At 39.6% G+C, this 27,040-nt stretch overlaps 1 protein-coding gene across 1 annotated transcript in view; it reads right to left on the reverse strand.

Moving 5' to 3' along the window:
• dnah7 (dynein, axonemal, heavy chain 7) overlaps positions 1-27,040 on the reverse strand; it is a 111,494-nt gene that overhangs the window by 17,985 nt on the left and 66,469 nt on the right. The window contains exons 38-57 of the mRNA XM_034304802.2: positions 26,437-26,605; positions 26,070-26,196; positions 25,510-25,729; positions 24,519-25,391; positions 23,672-23,901; positions 23,207-23,537; positions 22,755-23,101; positions 22,417-22,597; positions 21,011-21,196; positions 18,557-18,720; positions 15,516-15,670; positions 11,552-11,742; positions 7,153-7,286; positions 6,167-6,502; positions 4,414-4,540; positions 2,319-2,513; positions 2,012-2,104; positions 1,706-1,882; positions 826-987; positions 287-487 (exon numbers count right to left, since the gene is read on the reverse strand). Coding sequence (XP_034160693.2) covers positions 287-487; positions 826-987; positions 1,706-1,882; positions 2,012-2,104; positions 2,319-2,513; positions 4,414-4,540; positions 6,167-6,502; positions 7,153-7,286; positions 11,552-11,742; positions 15,516-15,670; positions 18,557-18,720; positions 21,011-21,196; positions 22,417-22,597; positions 22,755-23,101; positions 23,207-23,537; positions 23,672-23,901; positions 24,519-25,391; positions 25,510-25,729; positions 26,070-26,196; positions 26,437-26,605 — 4,599 coding nt within the window. The remainder of the gene's footprint in view (positions 1-286; positions 488-825; positions 988-1,705; positions 1,883-2,011; positions 2,105-2,318; positions 2,514-4,413; positions 4,541-6,166; positions 6,503-7,152; positions 7,287-11,551; positions 11,743-15,515; positions 15,671-18,556; positions 18,721-21,010; positions 21,197-22,416; positions 22,598-22,754; positions 23,102-23,206; positions 23,538-23,671; positions 23,902-24,518; positions 25,392-25,509; positions 25,730-26,069; positions 26,197-26,436; positions 26,606-27,040) is intronic.

Below are 27,040 nucleotides of genomic sequence, written 5' to 3' on the forward strand. Positions count from 1 at the left end.
TACACACAAGTTAAACTTGTACATGTACAAAACCCATGACCACACAATTAACAATAAAGCACCTGAGTGAAGAAAACAACTTCCTATGCATCAACATTTTCCCCCACAACAGTTATGTTCCCATTCAAATGCTTTGCAATTTGAAAAGTAGGCGTGTTTCCATGAATAGTGGAGAGGCTAAAAGATTTTGCTCTATCATTTACCCTTTTCTCACACACTCTCTCAATCACTATACCAGATTTTTCACCTTAGCCTAAGCCTCGTTTTTGCCAAACTCTCTACTCACTGGCTTTGTGCTGCTGTTGAAGAACTCTGGATCGGAGATGGGGTTCATATAAAGGGAGCCGATGATGTTGGAACGCAACCCCTTGGGGGCCTCGTTTGTCATCTTGACACCGTTCTGAAGGACGGCCACGGGAAAGTTAGGTGAGGGGTAACTGGTTAGCCACAGACGGAAGTCTGGATGAGTGGTGTCTGGGTTGAGCTCCTGGAGGAAAATAACGTCAAAAGAAACTTTGGAAAAAGGGTCTGTGATTTATTGATGGTACCACAATAAACCAGAACCAGTGCTTTCTTTCAAGAACCGCAACAAACTGGAAACACTGGTTTCCTCCAAAAAATCACAAAATCACAAACTACTTCTTGCTAAGCAACTCCACAAACTGTAAACACCAATTTCTCCTATTACGAAAACTAGTTTCTGGGCAACTGGTGCGACTATCAATGTAATGACTACTTTCTACAAAAAGACTATACTTCTAGTTCCAATTTTCATCTCACTCGGTTTTTACTCCTATCCAAATGAACCATGTTATCCAGCAGTACCTCGCAGACCCGTTCCAGCGTGGCCATCCAGGATGTGGCCAGGTGGCAGTTTTGCAGCACCACCCACGTGCCTTCCTTCACTCCCATCTCAATCATACTCATAGCAATAGGACCCTGGCCTTGGCCTAGTGACAGAGAGGTCAGCTTGTTCCCTGTGAAGCCCTGCGAGTAACACATAAAGGTAGAGTGTTTAGCAGAGCGGGGCTGTTACTCTATAGAGACACTACTGAGACATGACAGGGTTTTAAATACAAACCTTTTGGAGTATGAGATAAGCCTGAAGAGATTTTACTTTGGTCTAACCTACTGCATTTTCTTTGACAAACATTGAAAAGAAGGATGAATACGTAAGGAATAAAACATGCAGTTATAAGAAAATAATCCATGATGGGGTTGTGTGATGCAGCTGGATGTGAAGCAGGATTACTGTTACCACCCCAAAGTAGAATACGTTCCTATTATACCACGTTACAAAGTGTTTTATTCCTCTTATACCACAGTGATTTGCCAATGCTTACAATGTTTAATATATTAATGACTGACTTTTTGTTCCACAAATGTTACACCAATGTCTTCTAACATAAAACTTCACGATATCAACAAATATATGTTTTTCTTTGTTAAATAACAACTCCTTTTTTTAATCCATTAGGCTATTATTAGGCTTAGATTATGTGCAGAGTCTGTTATACAAGTCCCTCTGAATAAGTTGTTACTGTAGAAGCAATAACGTGTAAGCACAAGCAAACACCTTATCATATGAATTACAGTCTGTACTACTGCCAGAGCTGCTGTTATAGAAAATTTTCGGACCAATCAGATTTGAGAATTCAGTAGAATTCAAACTTAGTCGATGAACAAAGATTTGGACATGTTTAACCTGTTCGTCTCCAAATTTCAGCAGAGCTGCCATGGGGTCGGAGCCTGGTGAGAGGATGAAGATGAGCGGAGCGCAGCAGTGACTGTCTCCAAATGCCTTCCCCAGGTTAAAGGGAGGCACCTCGATAAACTGCTGTCCCAAGCTGTTTGACACAAACTCCTGCACCATTGGAATGATCTGAAGGAGAACAAGTAGGAAAAAGAAGAGCATCCATAGATTAAGAGGTTTCAGTTTTCAGCATTCATAACAAGCGAAACTGCACTATGTATGGAAGTCAGTGTTGACAGATGTACATGATTGTTTCACCTTGTCCGGTCTCATGCAGCGTATGACCAACATTCTCTGAAATTGTCCCAGTTTCTCCTGCCACTGTCCAGGAAAAGGTGTGTGATGAGGATCCTGTGTAACACACAAACGCACACACAGCTCTCATTTTAACTATAGTTTCCGCTGCCATGCTTTAACAGCCTAACTCAGCCATCGTGCATGCTGTTCCTTCAGGTCCATTAAGGAAAGCTAGGAGCTGAGCTCAGCATCTCCTTTATTATTTCCTCAAGAGCATTTTCCATCCATTTCCATACCACTGTGGCATGGGGTGAGTTATCAAACACACCTTGCTGTCGTACACTTCTTTCCAGCCATCTCTGAGGCGTGCCACGTCCTCACGCAGGCCCTTGAAGCACTCCAGCTCGTCTAGGCGGCAGATCTCATCCCAGGATTTCTTGGGCAGCCAGTCGCAGGGTTTGGCGTGAGGGTTATCCAGACCCACGCCACCCGTCAGCAGAAAGCGCCACTCGTTCTCGTCGATCTACAGGATGAAGTGTCAGAAAAAGCCAAGAGGGTATCATAAAAAAAATCTTATATTATCCCTGATCCAGATTATATTATGTATTACAATATGGTTCCTGTGCTTATTAAATAGCTTTAAAAAAAAAAGGAACATAAGAATATTTAAACATATTTCAAAAGAGTGAAACTCAATTTAGAGAATCAAACATGTGGAAAAATCCATGCATACTGATCCCTATAATTAACATATGATCTTGAGTCCAAGATTTATTTTGTAATGAAATTCTGAGTAGACTTTTGTAGTTTGAACTTGTTTCATGTTGTGAAACGCTAACTAGCCGAGCGTTTGCTGTCTCCACTCCTTCTACGTTGGATTTCTCATTAATATAACATCGAACATGTCATATTGAACACTGAACATCACCGTATAAAAAGATGAGTAAGAAAATAAGCTCTTGCTCTTCATGATTTTAGCAGCCAACAGCAAAACCTGACTGTTATTACTAATGTTTGAGATCATTGTTGAAATTAATTTTTTTCTAATATTACACTCGATTGTAACTGCATTAGCATGGCAGACAACCAACCAACAAATTAGCACCAGAATTACTAAGCAAAATCACAAATCACAAATATTTATATAAAACTATAAACATATTTAATGTATTTTCCTTTACGTCAAACAACTGTATACTTATAAAAAAAAAAAAAAAGTAGCACAGTGCAGTTGAATTCTCGAATCTGATTGGTCGGAAGGTGTGCACTACGTCAGACAATAGGTCTGGATGTAACATGAATGATAGGTTTATATTAATGTGCTAATTTTAATACATTATTGTTTCTATAGTAATGGCTCATACACAGAGACTTGTACGGACAACGCTCCATGAGTCACTGTGGTATAAGCAGAATAACAAAGTCTAGATCGAAAATAATGTACCCCTCCAGCGTATATTATATCTTGTATCTGTTATTCCTTTTCTTGTGTATACAGTTCTGTCGTCAAGTTTCATTGTGTGAATATAACGACACTATATCAGAATTGCTCCATTAATCTGGCCTGTATGTGAGCATCACAAGAGATACTGTATGAAGCTCCTTAAAACCATATCAGCTGTGTTTTACCAAGAAGCATTTGGGGGTTATGTGGAAAAAGGTAGACTGGCAGATTGGTAGACTTTTCACTTGGGGAACTGATCGTCAGAAAGGTTGTTCATGGCACTGTACTGTGTGTTAGCATGTTGCAGAGGAGTTTCTCACTAAAGAACTAATGGAGGCCTTCAGAAGACCTTCGGAAGTCTTCGAGATTGAAACACATGTTCGTCCATGATTACTACAAGACAGTCTGTATAACCTGGATGACTGAAAGGATTAATAGATTTAAGATCTTTAGATCATAAAACATTTTTAAAAACATACAAATAATCGGGCATCTCTTTAAAATACATACTGCCTTTATCTCACATGATCTAAACAGGGTGTCATCTAAAATGGCAGGTATTATTTTACACAAGAAGAATAAAACTGTATCAGTTTAACTCCGTATTCCCTTGTTGAAAATGTGCTTGGTTGTTGTTTGCTTGAGGCCCTCTGCCTCATCCTCCCTCAACAGAAACAAATGTGTTTAATCATTTATCAGAGAATCAGTCCTTGGGAAATAAATTCAGCCGTACAAATGCAGCATTTGATTTTGGCTTTTTATGCACACGCACGAAAAAATAAAGGTGTAGATATGACGAGTGCCATAAGAATATGTGATTATTAATGGTTTCAGTTAATTATATATTTAAGTTGTGCATGTAATATTAACTGCAGTGACTTATGTTCATTTTATCTATTTACTCAGCTGATTGGCTTCTCTAATAATATTTTGTGAACATAGCAGGTGTTCAGCATGGCTGTGGAAAGGCAGCACTCACAAGCTTTTCGTGTTTAAGCAGGTTGACATTGAGGCAGAAGGAGAAGAGCAGCTTGTCCTTCTCGAAGAGTGATCGGCACACGTTGACGTACAGCGAGTAGGTGAAGTGGTCTCTTAGGATCTGCAGTCTGGGCGCACACACAAATAGGCAAGGAAGAAAGAATGAAGCATGAAAATGATCACATGAGTTCTATATTTTTGTTAAAAACTTGGTGCAATGGCTTTAAAAATACACCAGTTATTGTTACATGGTGATTAATTATTTTAATAAAATGTGGATGAATAGTTTAAAATCGTACGTGTCCATTATGCTGATATAAGCTCAGCATCCCCTTTTAGCTAAATGCTTTTTAAGCTCTTCTAAAGTTCTTCTAAAGCTCTTAAAATGCAGCAAATCTACACTGTGCTCTGTTACTAGTTAAAATGATTGACTTTATTTAAACTTGTACCTAATTTGTATTATCCATTATCCAATTTTTCAAAGTTAAGTGAATCTACAAAAGGTTAAGGAAATAAAAATGATCAACTACTGACACTGTAGAATGATAAATATTCTGAATGGGGAGCAAAGCAAGAAGTTGCTGGCATCAAAAAGGCATAAAAGCATAGTCACTGTGATGCTGGATCAATCTTATTGCATGGAAACTTTTCCTGACACAAAAGTTTTCATTAGGTTTTTCTTAAGCAAAGATTTGAAACTTGCATCAAAGCAAGCAGATTAAAAAAAGATTGGCTGTAATAATTAGGATAAATTATAACAAGGGGCAAAAACATGCTTACTCTATAATACAATAATTACTTTACACTTGACTTCAACTCAACACCTTGAATGTTGAGTGAATAAAAATATTGGCCAAAGCAACAAATTGGACAGATATCAAGAATTTTGTTGAATGTGCCATTGTGCATTATGATTTGATGCATCAGCCTATTGTGCTGTTTACACAGGCTCAGTTTTTCTTTAGCTCTGACGTTAGTATGCTTAGTGGACTGAGCTGGTAAGCGCTTGAGTAAAATTTTAAAGTGTACTGAGACAGCGAAGTGGTGATAAACACAGGGCAGAAATATCTTGGTGGCAAAAGGTAAGAATTTTCAGATCATGCTACAGTGTAGGCTGGAATTATAAGTATGATCCTTTGAAGCTTAAAAATGGTTAGTGCTCAGTTTACACAGCTGCTGTCCAACTGAATTATCCGCCATCAGTCTGATAATTGCAGGTGGCAGTGATGGTTCATTTAAAACAGTTTTTTTTTCTTGTTTTGATTTAAATTTGATTGCCAGTCTCATGCAGATTTCCGTCTGTTATCTGTTATCTCATCAGCTAGATGAGAAGGAATACACAGGAACATATGCATATCTTCCAACGTATTGTTTATGCCAGAAATAACCAATCCAACATGTCTGTTCAGATTATTGGCCTCACAAGACTCAGAGAAGCATGCTAAACCCTCGACTCTGTTGCACAACTGTGCCACCTGATGTATTTAATATGTAGGCAAAAACAAATTTCTTCTACACATAATTTGCTTTTGGTTGCATTTGGTGAGGAAAAGATGAAAAAAGCCTAAACAGTTTTTTTGCGGCTAACTGTAAGCGAAAAGATAACCTGTTATAAGTTTTCTAAAGAATTTTTTAGAAAAAATGTCCAGGACATTTAAAACTAACAAAGAAACCTTCTATACAATGACTAATTACACAAAACATATTCATAAAATACACAAAATTTCTACTAAACAACTGATGTAGCTTCACACCTCTGCTCCAGAACCTCGCTCTTGTCCGAGTTGTCGATGGATAAGATAAAGAGATTGATGAACCAGCCGAGTGAGTACTGGTACATGGGTTCAATGTTGGCCAGGTCAGCGATGGAGAAGAACAAGATGGCAGAGTGGACTGCGATGGGTGTGTAGCCCATACGTGTTTCATCAATTTTTCTCTCTGTCACCTCGGCCACAGCCTGCTTCTCCGAGATTTCATTGGCCAGCACTTTGGAGGAGGAGAGAATCTGGACAGCTGTCTCGTCCTCCAGGATATTCCCTTTAGATGCCGAGAGTACTTCCAGGATCTTGTCTTCGATCTCCTGAAGCTGTCTGCAGGATGAGGAAGGAATTATCAGTGATGCCGAGTAGGCGAGACCCTTAGATACAGTAAGTCACAAAACATCTTCGGGATTATACCACAATTCCAATCAACTCAACGCTTATTATTATTATTATTATTATTATTATTATTATTAGTCAATTCCATGTTGATCAGAAATGAGTGTCATTGGTTATATATGGACTAAAACACGTCAGGTCATGGGGTGGTGCGATGTTCCCCGATGTGAAGCACAGTTACTCTTACCACCCTGAAGTTGAATATTTTCCAATAACATTGTCCTACAGAGTCAGAATTTTAATGTTTGCCACCACTGTCCCTTTACAATGACAAAAAAATGTCTGTTTAGATCCTGCTTTGACAAAACTTGTGTTTTTTCTCTAAACTAATGCATCTAATTCATCTCCTCACCTCATGAAGCTGGTTTTATTAGTACCGGTATAATCTTAAGCGGCTTTATGAGTTAAACACAAGCAGCAAAACATCTAGATTATCCACGTCCACTGTCCTAAACTGCTCACAGTTCAAGTGAGCTCAATCACTCTCACAGAAACTCGTAGAAACGTCCAAATAACAACTGGTACCAAATTCTACAGACATAATGGCACTATTGGGAAATAAAGGTTCTCTCCGGTCATACCTCTTGTTTTCCGCCCCCTGCAGGATGAGGGCTTGTTTCTCCTCTTCTAGGTCTGGCCTCTCTCTAGCCACCACTATACCAAGCAGCTGGTCTTGCATTCCCTCAGGCGTGATCATGAAGTTCAGAAGCGTTACCTAAACATCCAACGTGAATTTGGACAAATCACTGGCACAGAACAATTCCTTATCAGGCGACACATCTTAAATTATGTCCGCGCTGTACGTTTCTGGTGTCTTCCAATACTTATTGCTTCAAACATCTCATATTATAGAATAAAAGCAATGGATTTATATATTATATTTATATCATATTTCATTAGAATGGACATGCCTGATCTAATCACTGTATCTCAGAAATTAGTTTAAAATTCAATTAAAATTAAATTAAAAAAAATTAAATTAAAATTAAAATTAGTTTTAAAAAAAAAAACTAATTTTCACACATACATGATTACCGAATACAGAATTACAATATGTATATATATAAAATGCAGAGATTTTCATTCAGATTAATTCTTTCCTTTGTGTGAAGTATTTATTCATTCATAACAATCTTCAGTAACAATTTTATCCTGGACAGGGTGACAGAGCAAAATGTGGCAGACTGCTACAAAATATCTACAAAAGTTTGTGGACACCTGACCATCACACCCATATGTACTTGTTGAACATCTCATTCCAGATTTATTCCCCTTTACTGTTATAATGAGCTCCACTCTTCTGGGAAGGCTTTCCACTAGATGTTGGAGCGTGGCTGTGGGGATTTGTGATCATTCAGCTACAAGAGCATTAGTGAGATCAGGCGCTGATGTTGGTGAGGAGGTCTGGGGTTCAGTCGGTGTTCCAGTTCATCCCAAAGGTCGTCCACAAACTTTTGGCAATATAGTGTAATGTTTTAGCATAGAAAATTGAAATCAAGGTATCATTATATACCAAATGATTAAAACCTACATGATTAGTTCTCATTTATTCTGATTCTGATTTGTTTTTTTTAACATCAGGAGCTTTTGATGAGTTTGATGCTATAAAGATGTTGATACTTCCATAAAGCACATTGGCTTTGAAAGCTGTGTCTCACTCTTACTTTCGATCCTTACAGCTTAGCACCAGTTGGTTCTACGTTAAACATTTGAGTAAAATATTTATGTGCATTGCAAAAAGAAGCATAGGTCATATGTGTAACGTAGCTAATATCAGTTTGGTATTAATTGAGTTTTCACTTTGTTTGCAGTTTTGTCATTTAAATTTTATCGATCTTAGCAAATCATACATTTAGCAAGTTGCAACTTATTGTCGAGTATCATTTTGCTTTAAAATGTTAGTTACATGTCCATCTCATGCACCTCCTTCCAAACTTGCAATTACTTGTTATTCTTTTCTTCTTATTATTTATTTATTTATTTATTTATATTTTTTTGCAGCTGCCAGATTGTATGCAATAGATTCCAATTGTGAGAGAGAAGAAGGTGCTTGACTTAATGCCTGTTGAATGAAATAATGCCATAGACAATGATCATGATTAACTGTTTCTGGAGCATTTTGATTTTGTCGTCTATATTGTTCGCTATTACAAGCAAATCAAATGCATCACTGTTCTATTGGCAGGGCCTTAAAACGCAACGTGTGAGGCAGGCATCCATCAAGACTGAATAGATAAAACGGCTCGAAAACTGAAGATGGTGTAAAGATTCATTCTTTCTTTGTGACTGTTAGTTTCCTCTCATGCTGGAAAAGCAATAGTGCTATAAAAAAGTATTATAAAATAAATTCTATTGACCCTGAATATACAATACTGAGATTCGTAAGATCTCATCTTGGCTTCCGGCAAACTGCAACTCTTAGCAAAAAGGACTCATGGATGCTTCATTGCTACATAATCCTTTCAATTTGTAAGGATGTTAAAACTCACAAAGAGAACGATTCAAGAAGCGTTTCTAAAGATTCCTGATGCCCCTTTATTTAGAAATAGAAATCTTGCATATCTATGGGAATACGTGATATGAGAATGTGTATTTGAGCACATCTGATGTTCTAGGGCTTATTATTCATGACAGATGACGATAGAGACAGTGAGCTGCATGAAATATCTCTGCATCTGTTTGCTAGGGAGAAGCTGATTCATTAGGGGTGCGTGCACACGCACACACACACACACGCGCACACACACACACACACGCACACACACACACACACACACACACACGCACACACCTGTTCCCCGCAGCTGTGTGTTGCTGCCTCAGACGTGAACACGCAGCAATTATGGGAAATAGATCAGCATGATCTTGCATGGGGCTTCATTACAAACATCCAAAGTTAATGCCTTGCACCATTTGTGTTTATTCTACAATTTCTGCTAGTTATCCTCTTTCTGCTTTCTGCACAGTCCACTATCGAGAAGACTGATCAGAAATTACAGCACAGTTTTACTACGCTGATGCTTTCTTGTTATCATTTCCATCTGAGAAATCTGTGTATAAAATTGGTATCTATCCTGAATATCCTGATCGCACACTATAGTCAAACATTATGACTACCTGCATAATATTCTGTTCATGTTCACCTGACCCATCAGTTATGTGTTAACAAAAACAACCTTGACTTATTATTAAGTCAAGAATGATTATATTTTTCGCAAAACAAATTTAAACGTGCAGGTTTATATTGCTGCGCTCATTCTAATCCATTATCGTTTCTATAGTAACAACTCATTCACAGGAACTTGTGTGGTGGACGCTCCATATAATCTAAGGCTAATAATAAACAGACATAAAAATGTGTTCGATTTATGGAAGGAGTCTCCAGTGTCAGCACTTTGTAACAGTCACTGCGGTTTCCACCACGGGAGTCTTCAGGACTAAAGGATTAAGAAGACTTATTAATGGACTTATTGAGAGAGAGAGAGAGAGAGAGAGAGAAGAGAAGAGAAGCTGGTGGCTGTTTACAGCTTCTATAACATAAGTGATAACTGGAACTAACTTGTTTTGTGGACGTTCCACAGCATTAAATATAACCATAAACAAAAGATGCATATTAGTCTGATGCTTATTTACTCATAAAAATGCTCCGATACCAATATCTGATACCATGTGATACTATGTGACATGAGACAAGTGGACGTTGTTGTGCTACTGAACAGACGACATGAAATGACCACAATCTGGACATATTTAATGATCAATGATCAAAGTGAAGCAGATGACAAACTGTGCTTTGTGAAGGAACGGCATCTTCCTACAACACGAGGAACCTGATAGCATGATAAACCATCTTCATGGCTGAAAGCACAGATCACGGTCATTAAAAATGGCGTGAATTGTGTGCACACACGGGTATTCGCAAGTATGGAACAGTGACGTGAGCATGCAGAGAAACTATAGCATGTGAGAGCACTTCAGTTCTGCGAGCACTGAGCACTGAGCCACTCACACGTCCTTTCCCCTGTAGTTCATAGCAACTTGCTCAGTTTTAATGACCATGCTCGCTGATGTGTGCTCAGTTCGGACGTCCTCACATGCTCTGTTAAAGATGCAGATTAAATTTCATAGCATCTTAAACATAAACACAGCAGCAACTAATATAATCAGAGCTAAATAAAATGTTTCATGACTCCTCCAATTGCTTAATCCTCATTTCAGGTTACACGTTTCAGTACTGATAAGGAAAAAACACGTACTCATACTCAGTCTGAAAATAAAAATGGCATCAATCCATCTGATAAAAACTATGATGTGGGATTCATTAATTAATTTTTAAATATATTATAATCATTGCTGTGTATAAGAGGAATAAAACACTTCAGCATGTGCTGTTATACTAATCTAATCATTTTCATATCACACTATTGGGGCATTAATTGTTTTCCTTATATATTTGAGACAGGTAAGTTAGCGTTATATAATTAATAAAATGAACCAGTTGTTGGTAGTGGATCCTGCTGTTGCTGTTGTGTATGAGATGGAGATATCGGCTTTAGATGTTAGAGAACCAAACAATCTGCACAGCTCTGAAAGCAGTGAGAGCCAATATTATGATCTCCAACAATGATGTTTTCTCTTTTATCTAGAGGATGGCAAAGGGGGGGGCAAATAGCAGTACCTTAGCCTCAAGTTACTTTCAGCACTTGTGCGGTCTTTTGTCTCTAATGCTATATTCTAGTTTGGAGAGGGCAGCCTTTCATCACAAGATTAAATCAGAGCTATCTGTGTTTGGACAGGAGGGATGAGGAAGCAAAGAAAGAACTCTGTGTGTGTGTGTTTATCTGAATCAGAACACACTGTACTGTGCTTTATGTTTCTGTCTTCCTGTATAATAACAGTGTATCCTGGGATCTGCTGGGTGGCAATGTACAAATTTGCAGTGTGTGTGTGTGTGTGTGTGTGTGTGTGTTTAAGCTCCACCTTGACTGAGGTCTCGGGCAGATAGTGTGGGTTGCGTAGCTTGGTGGTGATGTAGAAGCGGAAGTCCGGTGCGTACTCTATGGTGGAGTCTCCCAGGCGGATACACACACTCCCTCCCTGCTTAAACGTCTGCTTCAGCAGCAGAGGCTCCAGGATGGGGTCCAGCTCCTCGCCCACATTTTCCAGCAGAACTGGAAGACAAATCAACATTTATTTTGTGGTAGTACAGGCTACCATGTACAACTTCACATTTTCAGAGAGTATGAAATTAGATGTCATCATTTCACAGTCCTGCTGTGAACAGTATCTTTACTATAACACAAATAAAACCATGTCGTTCGCTCTATGAAAGTCCTCATTAGGGTGTGACATTTGTTTTATTCAGCTGCTTTTACCCATCTACTGTAACAATCTTGCTATATCATAAACAGTAAATCAGTAAATTGATCAGATTATTTCATAAATAGTTCAAAATGCCTGGATAAAACAGTGAGAAATGTAAAAGGAGTCAAAACTTCATACAGATTCTTTAAAAAAAAAATCAAGTTATTATGTTCAGTGGAAAAAATCTGATGTGGTATAAGTATAAACTAAATTAAATAAATAAATAAAAATAGAATGCTGTCAAATTGATTAATATATTGTCTATCTGTTTTGATAACAACCTTAGACTCCTACTATGTGATGGAAATTAAATTAAACAAATTAGATCTCAAGATAATTAGATCTTGATTAACTAACCTGAAAAAAAGCTGAGACACAGCTTAAGAAAACATGATGCAAAAATACGTGAATCACATCCATTGTGCAAAGTTTGTGCTTATATTAGGTCACATGTATCAATTTTTAGTAAAGTTGTGTGTAAGTGTTTGTGGAAGAGAAACCAAACTTAAATTTGCCCGATTGACGCTGATTTTCTTCAAATTATACGATTTGAAGTGGATCGAGTCGAGGTTTACATTAGTTAGTCTTCTTATGTGTAAATTTACACACACTCAGGAGCACGAGTAGAATACAAACGGATTTCCGAATTTAAATGAATACCAGATTTCTTATGTAAATACTCGTATGAATGATTTACAAATAAATCCATTCGTATCCAGCTAGATAAATGAGGTCCACTGTGTGTTTTATGTGTGCTTTGTCTTGTGCTCCTCATTTGACATCCTGATGTTTTTGAGTTATCCATGCCTCCTCCTCCTCTTTCTCTTTCTCTCTCTCTCTCGCTCTCATATACCAAGTTGAGTTCATGGTGTGCAAAACCCCTATTTATTTCTGCTCAAACAACTGACAAAAACTATAACTCACAATAACACCTATTTACTCACAGGTCATACAGGGCTGCTGAGGTGGGAATTAAAGCAGTGCTTCTCATCATCAGGGCTAAAACAGTGAACACTGAGGGAATCATTCGAACACAAATGGAGCCGTCAAGCCTATTCTTCTTCTTCTTTTTTTTTTTTTCCTCTCTATCCTATCAGGAAAAGGGCTGACAGGCAGGGAAGACGATCACAAAGTCAGATTGGGTTTAGTGCCCACCCTGGAGGATCAGACATGCAAAAATTATGTGCAGATGCTGCTTCCAGGCAGTGTGTGTTCTGGAAATAAGTAAAATTTTCATCGCCCAGAGGTAAGAATGTGAGTATTGCTCAGTTGTTTCAGCTCACGCTTTGAGTTTGTTTCAGGTTTCCTGGTGAAGAGAGACCCCTGGGGAGAGGGGGCAGTATTACACCTGCTGTGTAAAATATCAGGTTATATAGCAGAATTGCTTGAATAGATCAGACTGCACAAGCAGGAAGAAACTATTTGGAGTGGATAAGGAAGAACAGGAATGGGATGAAGTGCTCTTTGGCTATGTAAGAAAGCTCTGCATGGTACAAAGTTGGCAAACAATACTTGAATTTTTTTTAGAGAAACATATCTCTGATAGTTCAATAATATATACAGGTATATACTGTATTATACCACAGTTAGCTCCAGTCCACTAATTTGATTGGACAAGCAGCATTGTAAGTGTGCCGATATTTAATACAACCACACGGGTACATTGCAGTATTTGAATTACTCCTTTTGTCCGTTTTTGCTACAAAAAATCCCAACCCTAGCAATAGTTCATTACACTGAAACCATTATTACACTTACTACAGGCGGTCAGTCGGTCTGTGCGTTGCCATGGCAACACACAGCGCTCTATCCTGCTATTTTCGTTGACGGAGCAGAAATAAACAAATTATTTGGCCATATTATGTCTGAAATGTCAGATAGCTGATATTCAGTACAACAGCACACTTGGTCATTGCTAAATTAATGCACCTGTAATACGGTATAGTTTCCATGATAGTAATGAATTTACAGGGGCTCGTATGGCAATCCGCATCATTTAACATTCTCCAACACTAAAGAGCCTAAATAATATTCATTTATTCACTCATTCATCTTCAGTATCCACTTCAGCCTGGTCAGGGTGGGCGATGGATCCGGAGCCTATCATGGGAACGCAGGGCATGAGGCAGAAATACATTCTGGATGAGACATCAGTCCATTGCAGGCCACCAGGCACACACACACATACACACACACCCACACAGACATACACACACACACACATAGGGGCAATTTAGAGTAGCCAATCCACTTCCTTGCATGTTTTTGGAAGGTGGGAGGAAACTGAAGAATCCCGAGAACATGCACAGAAACTAGTCACAGACATTAACCCAAGCTCAGGATCAAACTGTGAGGTAGCAAAGCGCCACCATGACACTAAAGCTATTATTGTGTGAAAAATTTTTAACACTTGTTGCCTTTCTTAAAAACAAAAAAATTTTTTCTTTTTTACAAAGAAAAAAATAAGACTTCAGTGTCAGCACTTATACTTAAATACTTAAATATAGGTATTGTTTGGTGCTGGGAAAATCTTTGAGTGAAGCAATGTTGCCTCTGAGACTATTCCAGAGGTTGCATAACATTATACTCTATAAGGTGGACAAATACTCTATATTTTACTCACCTGTGGACAAACGTATGTGGACACCATCACACTCATATGCGGTTCTTCCCCAAAGTGTAACCACAAAGTCTGAAGCACACAATTGTATAGAATGTCTTTGTACACTGTAGCATTACAGTTTCACTTCACTGGAACTAAGAGGCTGAAACCTGTTCCAGCATGACAATGCCCCTGTGCACAAAGCGAGCTCCATGAAGACATGGTGTGTGAAGGTTGGAGTGGAACAACTCGAGTGTCCTGCACAGAGCCCTGACCTCAACCCCACTGAACACCTTTGGGATGAACTGGAACACCGACTGAACCCCAGACCTCCTCACCAACATCAGCGCCTGATCTCACTAATGCTCTTGTAGCTGAATGATCACAAATCCCCACAGCCACGCTCCAACATCTAGTGGAAAGCCTTCCCAGAAGAGTGGAGCTTATTATAACAGTAAAGGGGACTAAATCTGGAGTGGGATTAAAAAGCTTTAAATCTGGAATGGGATTAAAAAATGGGATTTTTAAATCTGGAATGGGATTAAAAAGCACATATGAATGTGATGGTTAGATGTCCACAGACTTTTGGCCGTATGGTGTATATAATTATAAAGAGATAAAATCATGTGTTGTTCTTTAACAAAGAAAGATGTGTCATTTTTGGCAAGTTGCTGTTGTGTAAGTGACTAAAACACTCTGGGGTGTGCAGTTATAGGAAAATAACCAACACTGGGGTGAATTTTACTGGCAATTTACATGGATGCAAGCATTATATTAATACCCCATGGAAACAAAAGGTGGCTAGGACAATGAATTGTAATGTTCATTGGGGTGCTGATACTTTTGCCACCTGTTTTTTAAAGAAAATATTATAATGACTGTACCATAGTAGTTAAAGTACCATGGAGCGCATATCTTACTGCTGTCATATCATTACAGTCCTACATTATGTTGAAAAACAAATATGAGGCGAATCACCTGGCGTGCCGAACTGAATGCAGTTCTCCAGCGTTCTCACAAAGTCGCCATCGCTCAGCTTGATAACGTGCAGGCTGTTGGCCTTCTCCATATTCTTTACCCACTTGTTTGCTTGGCCCTGTGGGTCGATCATCAGAGGCCATCGCCTTGCGTTCCTGCAGAGGAGGGATGTTTGACAAACAAGTAAGGAACATTTCAGGACCTTGTAAAGAGCATTCTAAAGAACTCTCACATGCAACAAACTCCCTTCCTTTCTTCATAAATCCCACCTGAAGTTTTATTTGCAGAAGCCAATGCATTTTGAGACATTATGAATGGCCGAGGTTAGGGTGAAGGGCGTATTAGCAGTAATGTCTTAATGTCTCATTTACATGGAACATGCAAACAGCATTAGTGGATCATGCAGGGAACATTTAGACGAAAGTTTGAGCAACTCATGAAGGATAGTCACATGTAAGGAATTATCTTCTATTCCTTATAAACACATAAATAAAAAAAAATCACATTTGCCAACTTGTTAGTTTTTCTTAGGGAATTTAAGGAACATGCATGGGACCAATAAAGAACACTCACATGTAAGGAATCCTCAACATGGTCCTCAACATTTATGACTGCAAGTTAATAACGAGAATGTGAAACAAAATAGTTATGTTTCCAGTATAGGGTTTGATTTTTATTTTATTTAATATTTTCACCTGATTTTACATGCTTAGGAAATGATCAGTTTGAGCAGAACAGAGTTTTAGCTTTCCACTGATCTCTTGTGTGTGTCTTATGAAATGTGAAAGTTGTGAGAGCCGGGAACTACTAGCAGTTCCTTTGAATTTAAAGTTAATATTTAAGAAGAAACATTTGAGGAATGTGTGATGAGCATTAGGTATATTATAAATGATTAAGTTTAGGACAGAGAACAGGAGAGCAGTTTTATATTTTGAAATTCAACCAAATCATTTTTCCATTTGTCAGGAGATCAGCTTAGTGACCTTCAGCAACATCAAGAACACTGTCTCACTCTTACAGTGCAAATATTTTCTATTTTGAGGACATATTGTCTCCAGGATGTGATTGCATTATTTCTCAAGAATAACATTTCTCTAATCTTTCCTCACCCCACAAACATAATTCACTTCTCAATATTACACACTGCAAGAAACGGCAAGATTTTTTTTTTTTTTTTCAAATATTGTCACATGGGCTCTTAAACAGCATTATATTGCTTCCTAAAAATACCATCAGCTATTGCCCTGTCAAATCTTGTGGAGTAAAGCTGGTAAGTACCGTCCCTCTACAAAAAATATATATAAGTTTTAAAGTAATCTCACTCAGGCTACAGGAGTTTAAACAGAAGCCATAGTTTATCATTTATATCATAATTATAAATTGGACATTATAATGAGTTTGGATCAATTCCACAAACTTAGCATTTAGAAAAAGTAATGATGTCAAAGTTCTCTTCAGTTTGAACTTTTAAAGCCTTTTCAGCGTCAGTGCTACTTTAAATGTAATGCTGCATTTAAATAACTCTCATCTAATAAACATTGTACATTTATGTGTATTCTACAGCAATAAAATAAAATAAAATACAAAAAAAAAAAAAAAAAAACATCTACATCTTCCATAAGTCACACCACCAAATAATCTTTGGCAGAGACACATTTTAATCAGTGAGACTATTCGCTATTCTCTAGCCGCTGTGTCTCTGTACATGCTAGCTGAACAGTAAACACACCCTGGTTCTATCTATACTCCAGGTGACGCAAATTCCAATATCTGTTACAACGCACTGACACTGGAGACTCCTTCAAAAAAATACAAAATAAACGTCTCCTGTATATTTGTGCTTCCCTCTCTGGCTGTCCCTCTACAGGTGGATCCATCTGTCAGTCATCATTACTTGTTGGACCCGAACTGACCAGTGGGAACATGGAGACCTGGCGGAAGGGGTGGATTTTTGGCTTTAAAGGCAGCACATTGGAGCCCTTGTGTTAGCCCATTGGCTCAGTCTCTGACTGTTTGTTTTCCTGCTAGCTTGTTTGCCTGCTAGCTTGTTTGCCTGCTAGCTTGTTTGCCTGCTAGCTTGTGCTGGTGTTTGCTTTTGTTAAGCTGCCTTGATATTCCTATTGTATGTAATTCCTAAGTTGTACATTGTGTAGTTTAGTTAACTGTTGTGGCTATTTGTTTGTTCGTTGTTTGTCAATTGTGTGTTAATCTCTCTCTCTATTGTGCTACCTCCCTTGGTTTGAGAACAGCTAAGTCTGTGCGTGCACCTGCGTATCATGGATATAATGTCTAGACACATTAGATTAGAGGGCGGATGCAATCCCATTGTGTTTTTGGGTATTTTAGCCTATAGTGTACTTTAGTTTTCTTTTGGTTTTTCTTTCTTTTTTAAGGTTAGCCTGGTGTGGTACTGTTTTGTTATGTACTTTTCATTGGTACCCTTTATGTTCTCTCTCCTAGATGAGACTAGCTTCCTGAAAATTCCCTGCTGTCTGTCTTGCTGTTTGTTTAATTGCTTTAGTATAGCTGAAGATTTTTTCAACCTTCTCTCATACACACCGCTAGCATCCATCCAACTCACAATCTGAATTCGTTATTGTTTTCGTGCCCATCCTAGACCCTGGCCTCATGTGGGAGCATACAGTATGTTGGTGTTACTATAGAAATGATAATGTAATCAAAATAAGTACATTAATATAAATGTGATTTGCTTTGCAGTTGGTGCTACTGTCACAGCTGCTGTTATGAAAAATTAATGAACACTTTCTGACCAATCAGATACAACAATGTTCTTGTGTAAAGCATTATGTTCTTTTTTTTTTTAGTGCAATCACAATGCAAGAACAGTATGATGCATAGCATGCATGGCCCTGAGATGGCCAAGCTCATACATCTACTTTCAGCTGTTTAGCTTTCACACAGAGTAAGATATCAAGTAGATATCAAATCTGAATATAGGATTCCATAAAGTGCAATACTACACGAACACATGATCGACATGACAAGATTTCCTGGATGTCTGGATTTGAGGAAATACGTACGAGATGATGATGCCGTTGTCAATGGAGAAACTATCTGAGGGAAGGCCAGCGATGGTCCAGCTTCTGATTTTCACCGGCTCTCCCAAAGAGAGCATCAGAGACACATTCTTAGAGTAGGGGATTGCTTTGGCCTTACACAGCTCGATCCATTCTTCTGTAGCACTCTACAAATGCAAAAACATGGACAGTTCAACTATAGTTACACAGTTCTCCTAATGAAAGCACATTGTAAGAGTTTTGCAATATTGCCTTCATTTATGGTTGGTCATTTTAAAAAATTTACTAACTCAATCGGGACTACAATCGTGAACTGGTAAAAGGAGCGCATTAGTCAGAGGACAAAGACGCCAAGGGTAACGCTAAACATAGTGCTACCACCACCATGCTTCACTGTGGAGGTGGAACGGAGTTTTGGCAACTTAACTTTATACTTTACTAACTTTATTATAAGTAAATTTCATCCTAAATATGCTAACATGGTGGAACATGAATGAAAATAGATGTGATCAGATAGCAAGATTCTCATTTGATATTATTTGATATTCTTGACTTAGAGCTCAAGTATAAAGAAAGTCAGCTATCCAAGGTAAATAAATACACATTTTCATATCTGACCGTTTTAAAGTGCCAATCTTATTCATTCGTTTAGTCATTTTCAATAATTGTTTTCTCCTGGTCAGGGTTATGGTGGATCCTGAGCCTATGCTGGAAAGACTGGGTGCGATGCGGGAATACACCCAAGACGGAATGTCAGTCCATCACAGGAAGTGCCAATCTCATGCATACCAATTCCAGCTTTAAACCTGGCTGGAGCATTTTGTTTCAAATGAAAGCATGCCTAATCTTTAAGCAACAGTGATAGCTACTATATTACCTCTCTTCTATGAACTACATTTTTCTGTGGGTTCTGACAGCAGGATATCTTGTTCCAAGCTGTTAGGAATATTGCTTGTGTATATTTGATATCACTCCCACATATCTCAAAATTGAACACAGCTTGAAAAAGCAGGGGTTATACTAAACACTTTTTATAAGAAAGAATGAGCACATACCTCAAACTCTCCTGGTGTAAAGATAGCAACGGCACAGGAAACTAATTAAATAATTACTTTTTTCCCCTTAAGAATCTGCCTGAAGTTTTAAAAAAGGAAGCAAAACTTTTCTAAAATATGATAAGAACAAAAATGCATATAGCATATGCCAGTGATGTCTAATCGCTGAGCTGGTTGGTTGACTTTATTTTTTTTTAAACAATAATTGCTTTGTACACACAAGTGTAATATACTTCCGTGTCTCTTATAGAAGGAGAGTCTGTGGGAACACAATGAAGTTAAAGTGCTCCTGTTCCCCCAGTCACTACTCTGCATGCTTCCAAATATTTTCCCTGGGCTCATTCATTTTTCATAGGCGTGTGTGCCAATAATGACAAAGAGACTGCAAAGGCATTTTAATATTGCTCCTCGTGTGTCTCATAAAAATAATTAAGTTAAATATTTAGAGATGTGATGTCTGTGCCGCCTGGGTCACATCAAACAAGGAGCTTTGAGACGGAAATGAAATGGAGCACCAGTCTGGGTTGTCACACGTTCGGAATATGTTGCCTGACAAATGTGTGCATGTACTGTGTGTGTGTGTGTGTGTGTATGTAAGAGAGAGCTAGAGAGAGAAAGGGATGGTATACTTTCATTATAATATCTCCACAACAATAATAACCCGAACGCTTTGAAATTGAGGGCAGATATTGTGAGTTCCCATGAGGAAATATTCTTACACAAAATGGAGCATGTGTTTGGAAAACTAAAAGATGCAGAAGAATTTGCTTTAAGGAAACTAAAGTTTGGCCTATTTTTGAGTGAAATAAACTTTTCTGCACTTGCCAATTTTAGCCATCAATCCAAGGAAGTACAGGATTGTATTCATAAAGTATTGTATTCATTTATCTAAAATAAGATCAATGGTATTTCCACTTTCTTATCACGAGTCAATTTAGCAAAGTGCTTAAACACTTCATACCCTCAACTTAATTTTTTTTTTTTTTTGTTATAACACATTTATCGGCAGCACAGAGGCGCAGCAGGTATTGCTGGCTCACAGCTCCAGGGTCTCCGGTTCACTCCTGACTTAAGGCTACTATTGGTGTGGTGTTTTTCATGTTCTCTCTGTGTCCAGATGGGTTTCCTCTGGGTTTGCTGGTTTCCTCCTACCTCCTAAAAACTTGAAGGAAGATGGATCAGCTACAGTAAATTGCCCTTAGGTGTGAATAAGTGTGTGAATGGTGCCCTGTGATAGACTGGTGTCCCATTCTGGGCGTATTCCTTTCTCATGCCCACTGTTCCCAAGATAGACTTCAGATCCAACAGGATAAGGTGCTTACCAAAGATGACTGAATGAATGAATATAATTTATATATCCAAATATATCTGTGTGTGTGTGTGTGTGTGTGTGTATATATACCTGTCTATAACTAGATGTGAAAGCCCCAAGGTAGGCTACTATAGCAGCTGAGATGAGAATATCTCCGGTTAGATTGGTGTACAGTTCTCCCAGGTTCAATGCTGTCTCACTCCAACGTGTCTTCTCTCCTCCCAAACCACCAATCAGCTGTTCTGCTCTCTCCAGCTTCTTACTGCACAGCTCCACCTATTGCAAATAGTTAGATCACATCATTTGGCGTAAATTTGTACAATATAGGAACATTGTATCCTTTACTAGAAGCTTCGAACATGGAGGCCATGATCATTCCTAGCACAGAGGCTCTAATTAATTAAATTCATATCCAATGTCACAACTGAAAACCTGACTGTTAGCTCTCGCCATAGCCAAAACATTTTTTCCTCCAATGTCACACACACAAAAATTCCTGAACAGAAGAAGGAAAGCTGAGTGTTAAAAAGGAAATGTTTCTCAATGGTAGCACTTGGGGAAGAGTTAGACGTTGCCCCTGTGCATGCGATGTTCGATATGCTTGGGGGAGCATGGCATAAACAATTTTCTCCATTGAACAGGGAAAACAGACAGCCTAAAAAATAAATAAATAAACAGACAGAAGAGACAAGGGAAAGAAAAGAAGACAAAACATGAAAGGTAGTGAAATAGGGCAGAAAAAGACAGAAGGGCCCTGGTGGTGTGTTTAACCAAAAAAACTGACAGCCAGCTTCCATAAACAAATCAGAGCAGTGTGTTTGGGTGTGTGTGGGGAGTGTTTATGCTTCTGTGTGTACACAGAGGGTGGGTTTAGAAACGAGAGCTTCACTTTTCCGACTTCAAAGCAAGAACAGAATGATGCATTGAAGAGGAGTGCACACAAAGGCAAAGCCATGGGGCTTTTCAAGACATTTGAAGATAAAACTACGAAGTAAAGTTTTCAAAAATGAAAGATGTAAACAAAGCCCACACGAAACGACCATCAAAAGGGGCAGAATTTGTAATCAGTTAAAGACTGATTGTGTTTTGTGTCTTGGAATGTTTGCTTAAGAGGCAATAAAGGAAAAAAGTTACGCACCCCCACACTGGATAGATTTATACAGCCACAAATGTCACAGAAGAGAAGCAATATATTTATCATTGCAAATAACCAAGGCGGCTTCTGTATTGTTTAAACATATAGGCGTGTTCTTGGGATTGGCTCTGGATCCACTGTGACTCGGACCAGGATACATTGCTTACTGAAGATGACAGCACCTATAGCCTCTTCACTTCTAAAAACAAGTCTGTACATTTATAGCTCATAATTCAAGGTTAGATTACAATTCTATATAGATTACTGCATTTACTCTTCATTTTTTTTACACCAGTGGCCTATTGACTTTAAAATACTATTACTGACACATAGACACAGTATTATTAAAATTATGACTAACCTGATTTTCCAGGTCAGCTTTCTTGCTCTTGTTGGCCTCCAGAGTCTCCTGAAGTTTGGCCAATTTGTCCTGGACCTCCTTTAGAGCTGCCTGCTTCTTTTGGAGACTCTCCGTGGCTACCTTCAGCTTAGCCTCTGCTTGAGCCAACTTCTCTTTCTTAGGGGCCACAACTTTCGCAACCCTGAGAGAGGAGACATTACAAAGATTATTTATTTCACCATACACTTTCCAAACACCCTTGGTTCTAGGGAGTGATTGAACAATGCCGACTATAAGGGAACCATTCACTTAGTGGTATTTAGGATGGTTACTCATCCACTCGTGTTATACAAACTCACTTGTCGTAAGAGTCCATAGCACAGACCCACTTGCAGAGGCCCTCGGCTGCAGTGGAGGCCGTCCGGATCTTCTCGGGGACAAAATCTGGGTTGGTGATGTATTTGTTGCGGATAATAGTCATGTAAGCGGCCGGAATGTTGTCTTTGTTGTACTCATGCAGACTCTGCAGGAACTTCATGTCACCTAGAAGCTTCTTGGCTGGACCCCAGAAGTCCTCAATCTTCTTGCCTGAGCCAGAAGGATCAGGGATGCGGTCAGGTTTTATGCCTTTCAGGATACAAATGGCCTCCATCACGAGTTTGACTCCAGCCGGAGGGCTCTTCATGGACTTCACCACTGTGATGTCCTACAGAGAGGCCAACAAAGTTTTTGGCTGTGCAAGCAAAATAATTTCGATGCTGGATGTAATTCTATTATTTTTCTGTGTGTGTGAATGCGTGTGTTTTCTTGCCTGTGGAGTAAGTGTATCAAGTGCAGCCAGAGCTGATTCCAGGATGGGCAGAGCAACAGCCAAGTCGGCGTCACACTCATCTTTGATAGCCTTGGCAGCCGTGGCCTGTTCATTTGCCACTGCCTCATCCACGCGAACCACCTTCTCTGTCTCGGCCACCTCCACAGACTCATGCTCAATCACCACCATCATCTCGTCCACCTCTTTGCTAGCCACCCGAAGCTGAGGCTGAAGTGCCTCCAGCTCCACTTGCATGGTGGCCACTTGAGCAGCAGCAGAATCCAGCTTTTCCAGGCCAACCTCATAGCGCTGTTTTAGCTTCATCACCTCACTGGGGAAGAGAGGATGACATTTTAGAAAAGTAATATACATGTAGAAACATTTTCCATCTGCTGAAATTCAAAATATATAAATGCACACCATACTTAACAACAAACTCTCATGGTCATGGATAAACACCCTTACGCTCTCTTGCACTCCAGCAGGACTTTGAAGGTGGAGATGAGCTCCAGGTAGGAGGTCGGGGTGACGTAGTTGTGGCGCTGCAGCTCAGCCAGAAAGCGTGCCGAGAGATTGATGGTTGAAGTGTGGAAGCTCTGGCACATGTCTATGCAGCCAGCGCGGGCATCATCCGTCATCTCAATGTCCTCCAGAAACCGAGATGCCACAGCCTGTAGAGCATCATCGGGCCAGCTCTTGAGGGAAAAATAAAAAAAAATAGGGTGAATGCTGGCAACAGGTGGTCACATACACTATATTGCCAAAAGTTTGTGAACAAATGACCTTCACACGCATATGAGTTTGTTGAACATCCCATTCTAGATTTAGCCCCGCCTTTGCTGTTATAATAACCTACACTCTTCTGGGAAGGCTTTCAACTAGAAAGCTGTTTTGATTTGCCTATTCAGCCACAAGAGCATTAGTGAGGTCAGGCGCTGATGTCGAGCGAGGACGCCTGGGGCGTATTCTGCATTCCAGCTCATCCCACAGTGTTCAGTGGGGTTGAGGACAGGGCTCTGTGCAAGCCACTCGAGTTCTTCCACTACAAACTATACAACTGTGTACTACCAACTTTGCGGCAACAGTTTGTGGAAGAACCACATATGGGTGCAACAGTCAGGTGTGTACAAACTTTTGGCCATATAGTATACATAATTTGGGAATATTGACATGATTTAGCAACATTTTGCACCAAAAAAACCTTTTACTTCAACTAACAATAATTAAGCTACTGTGCACCTAAATTAGTGACATAACCACAGCTATTATTGGTGCATCCAGGAGACCCTTATGAAATAAATGCAATGCTGACCTGGAACCAGTCTATGGTGCAGCAGTTGATAAGTGCAGGAAAACGTCGCAGGCGGCCTCGGAAGGCATCACCGATTGGACTCATGGCCAGCACCACATGCAACTGACTACGACAGCGCTCTACAAACATGTTGAACAGTGCCAGAGGACTTCCATCTGTCTGCTTCTCCCGCTCCCGCTGGCGATCCAGGACCCGCATACGTTCACAGATTTCCTGCTTCTCATCCACGGCAAAGAGATTAGGAACTTCACCTGTGTTGAGCAAATTGCTAACATCTTCGAGGAATGACTCCATCTTTATCTGGGTGTCAGTGAAGAGGAAGACACCATGGGTATCACCAGATGTTGATTTGCGCATAATAAGTTTTAGGTCGTCACGCCATTCTGTCATCCCATAACTCTTGGAGATCTCCACTTGGAAGAGCTCGGCTTCAGCCATGTGAGCAGCCAGGCGAGTCAGGGACTGCCGACCACTCCCTCCAACACCGACCAGAAGCGCATGACCCCGTGGCTGTTTTAGGATACGAGAGATTCTGCAGACATGCTCAATGGCGAATCGGAAAAGCACAAGGTTCATGGGTGCCTTGCTGATGTTGTTAAACTCCTCTAGGTGGGCCTCCACCACTTGGCGTAGCTGATCAAGGTCACCAACTTCACGGTAGTTGCGGTCCTCACCCTTGGGGTCATGGAAATCACAGAACATGAGGCTGCGCAAGTCATCTTCAGTTACGCATCCATCAGAGTCAAAGTCCAGGTGCTTGAAGAGCTGATGGAAGTCCTCCTTTAGGTGGGACTTGCAGACCTCCTGCAAAAAGCCCACCATCCAGGTGCGGTCTGATGGGTGAACTAAGCGGTCGTAATAAATTCTCTGCACCTGAAACAATAAAGTATGTCAGAACTTTCTGAGTTCTCTCAATATCTGAGAACAGGCCTCCAATATCATCCAACAAATAGGTTGTTCTTAAACTACATTTTGTTTTTATCATTCCTACCTCATGCACCCACAAGCGTTTAATAGCTTTGGGGTCATCTGCCGTCTCTGGGCAAGATAAGCAAATGCCCTGGATGACACGGGAGAAATCCCGCAGGTTGAAAAGATAATGAGACTTGGCTGGGGTAGGCAGCAAGTTCTTAGTGGCCTCCTGATACACTGTCAAGGTGGCACCCACTATCTGAGAGGTGAGGCTGGCAAATGCTGGAGGAAAGGGAAATCTAAGGAAAAGCACAAGCATACATATTTATTTTGGGATATTATGTAAATGTCAGCATTAAATGAAGACTACACCCAAAAATACTAGTTAAGGACCAGTTAGAATGTTCTTATTTATTGACTGCTAACATTCTAACCAGCTAGTTATTTATTATTAGAAAATTCAGAATTATGGACTAAATACTCATTTAAGCTGTTACACATCATTCTACTCATCGTACAATCCCTTACCAGATCTCACATTATACACTTAAAATGACTGAATGAGAGAACTACAGCTGCGTGGTCAGGTCTAAAGGATAAGAAAAAAATCAGCACAACTTGTACACCACAGACATTTACCGTATAGTCAAGTGCCAGTTTAGGATTCTGGAGAAAATGGTATACATGGCCTTCTCATCAAAATCATTAATCGTTACTGTGTTAAAATGACGGAGGAAGCGAGGTGTCACTGGGTTTCTCCCACCACCTGGAAATTACAAAATGACAAAAAGACAAGGGGAAGTACATCACACACACATTCCATTATGTTCAGCTATAGCGTTCATTCATAAAATTACCCAGTCCCCATGAGAAACAAAACCTTTTCAGGAACAATATAATGGCACGCAGTGCTTTGAATCCCATTTAAAAAAACAAAAAAACTGGATGGCTCATAGTCTTTGATCATTTTGTTTATTCACATTCTGTGTGAAATAGCCAGACCCACCAGGAGGCCCCATGGCACACATCAGCTGGATGTCCACCAGGTTGATCATGGAGCAGTCCTTCATGTCGTACCAGTTCCAGTGGTCCAGCCACTGGCGCAGAAGCTCCACAGGAGGCTGAGCACCGTACGTCTCTCTCGCAGGCATATTCACATCATCCACGAACACCACCTACACAGAAAACACCTTCAACACACTTAAATCTTACCCAATGCTTGGACCACGCTACAAGATTTATACAATCCTTAGCAGTGTTGAAACTGAAACCTCAGACAGGATGGCAAATTTCACAGCTTTTTTTTTTTTTGTCTAGAATTGTCCTTCAGTCATCAAACCTTCCACACAACAGGTTTTGTGCAGAATAAAAGACTTTCAGGTTATGCTTATGAGTCAGAGTCCCCAGACCTGGAATCTCCTCCAAACACACACACATTCACTACAGGTGAGTCGCAAATAACGAACACGTTGGAACATGAAAAGATTGAAAATTGGATTTTACACACCCCACACAACAAGATGACCTGCGAAGATAATCATTCAAGAGCCTAAATTTGAGAAATCAATCAATTCTGCAATCACTGGGAGAAGAAGATCAAGATCAAAATC

Source organism: Pangasianodon hypophthalmus, chromosome 5 (genome assembly GCF_027358585.1).
Source record: "Pangasianodon hypophthalmus isolate fPanHyp1 chromosome 5, fPanHyp1.pri, whole genome shotgun sequence".
Lineage (NCBI taxonomy): Eukaryota > Metazoa > Chordata > Actinopteri > Siluriformes > Pangasiidae > Pangasianodon > Pangasianodon hypophthalmus.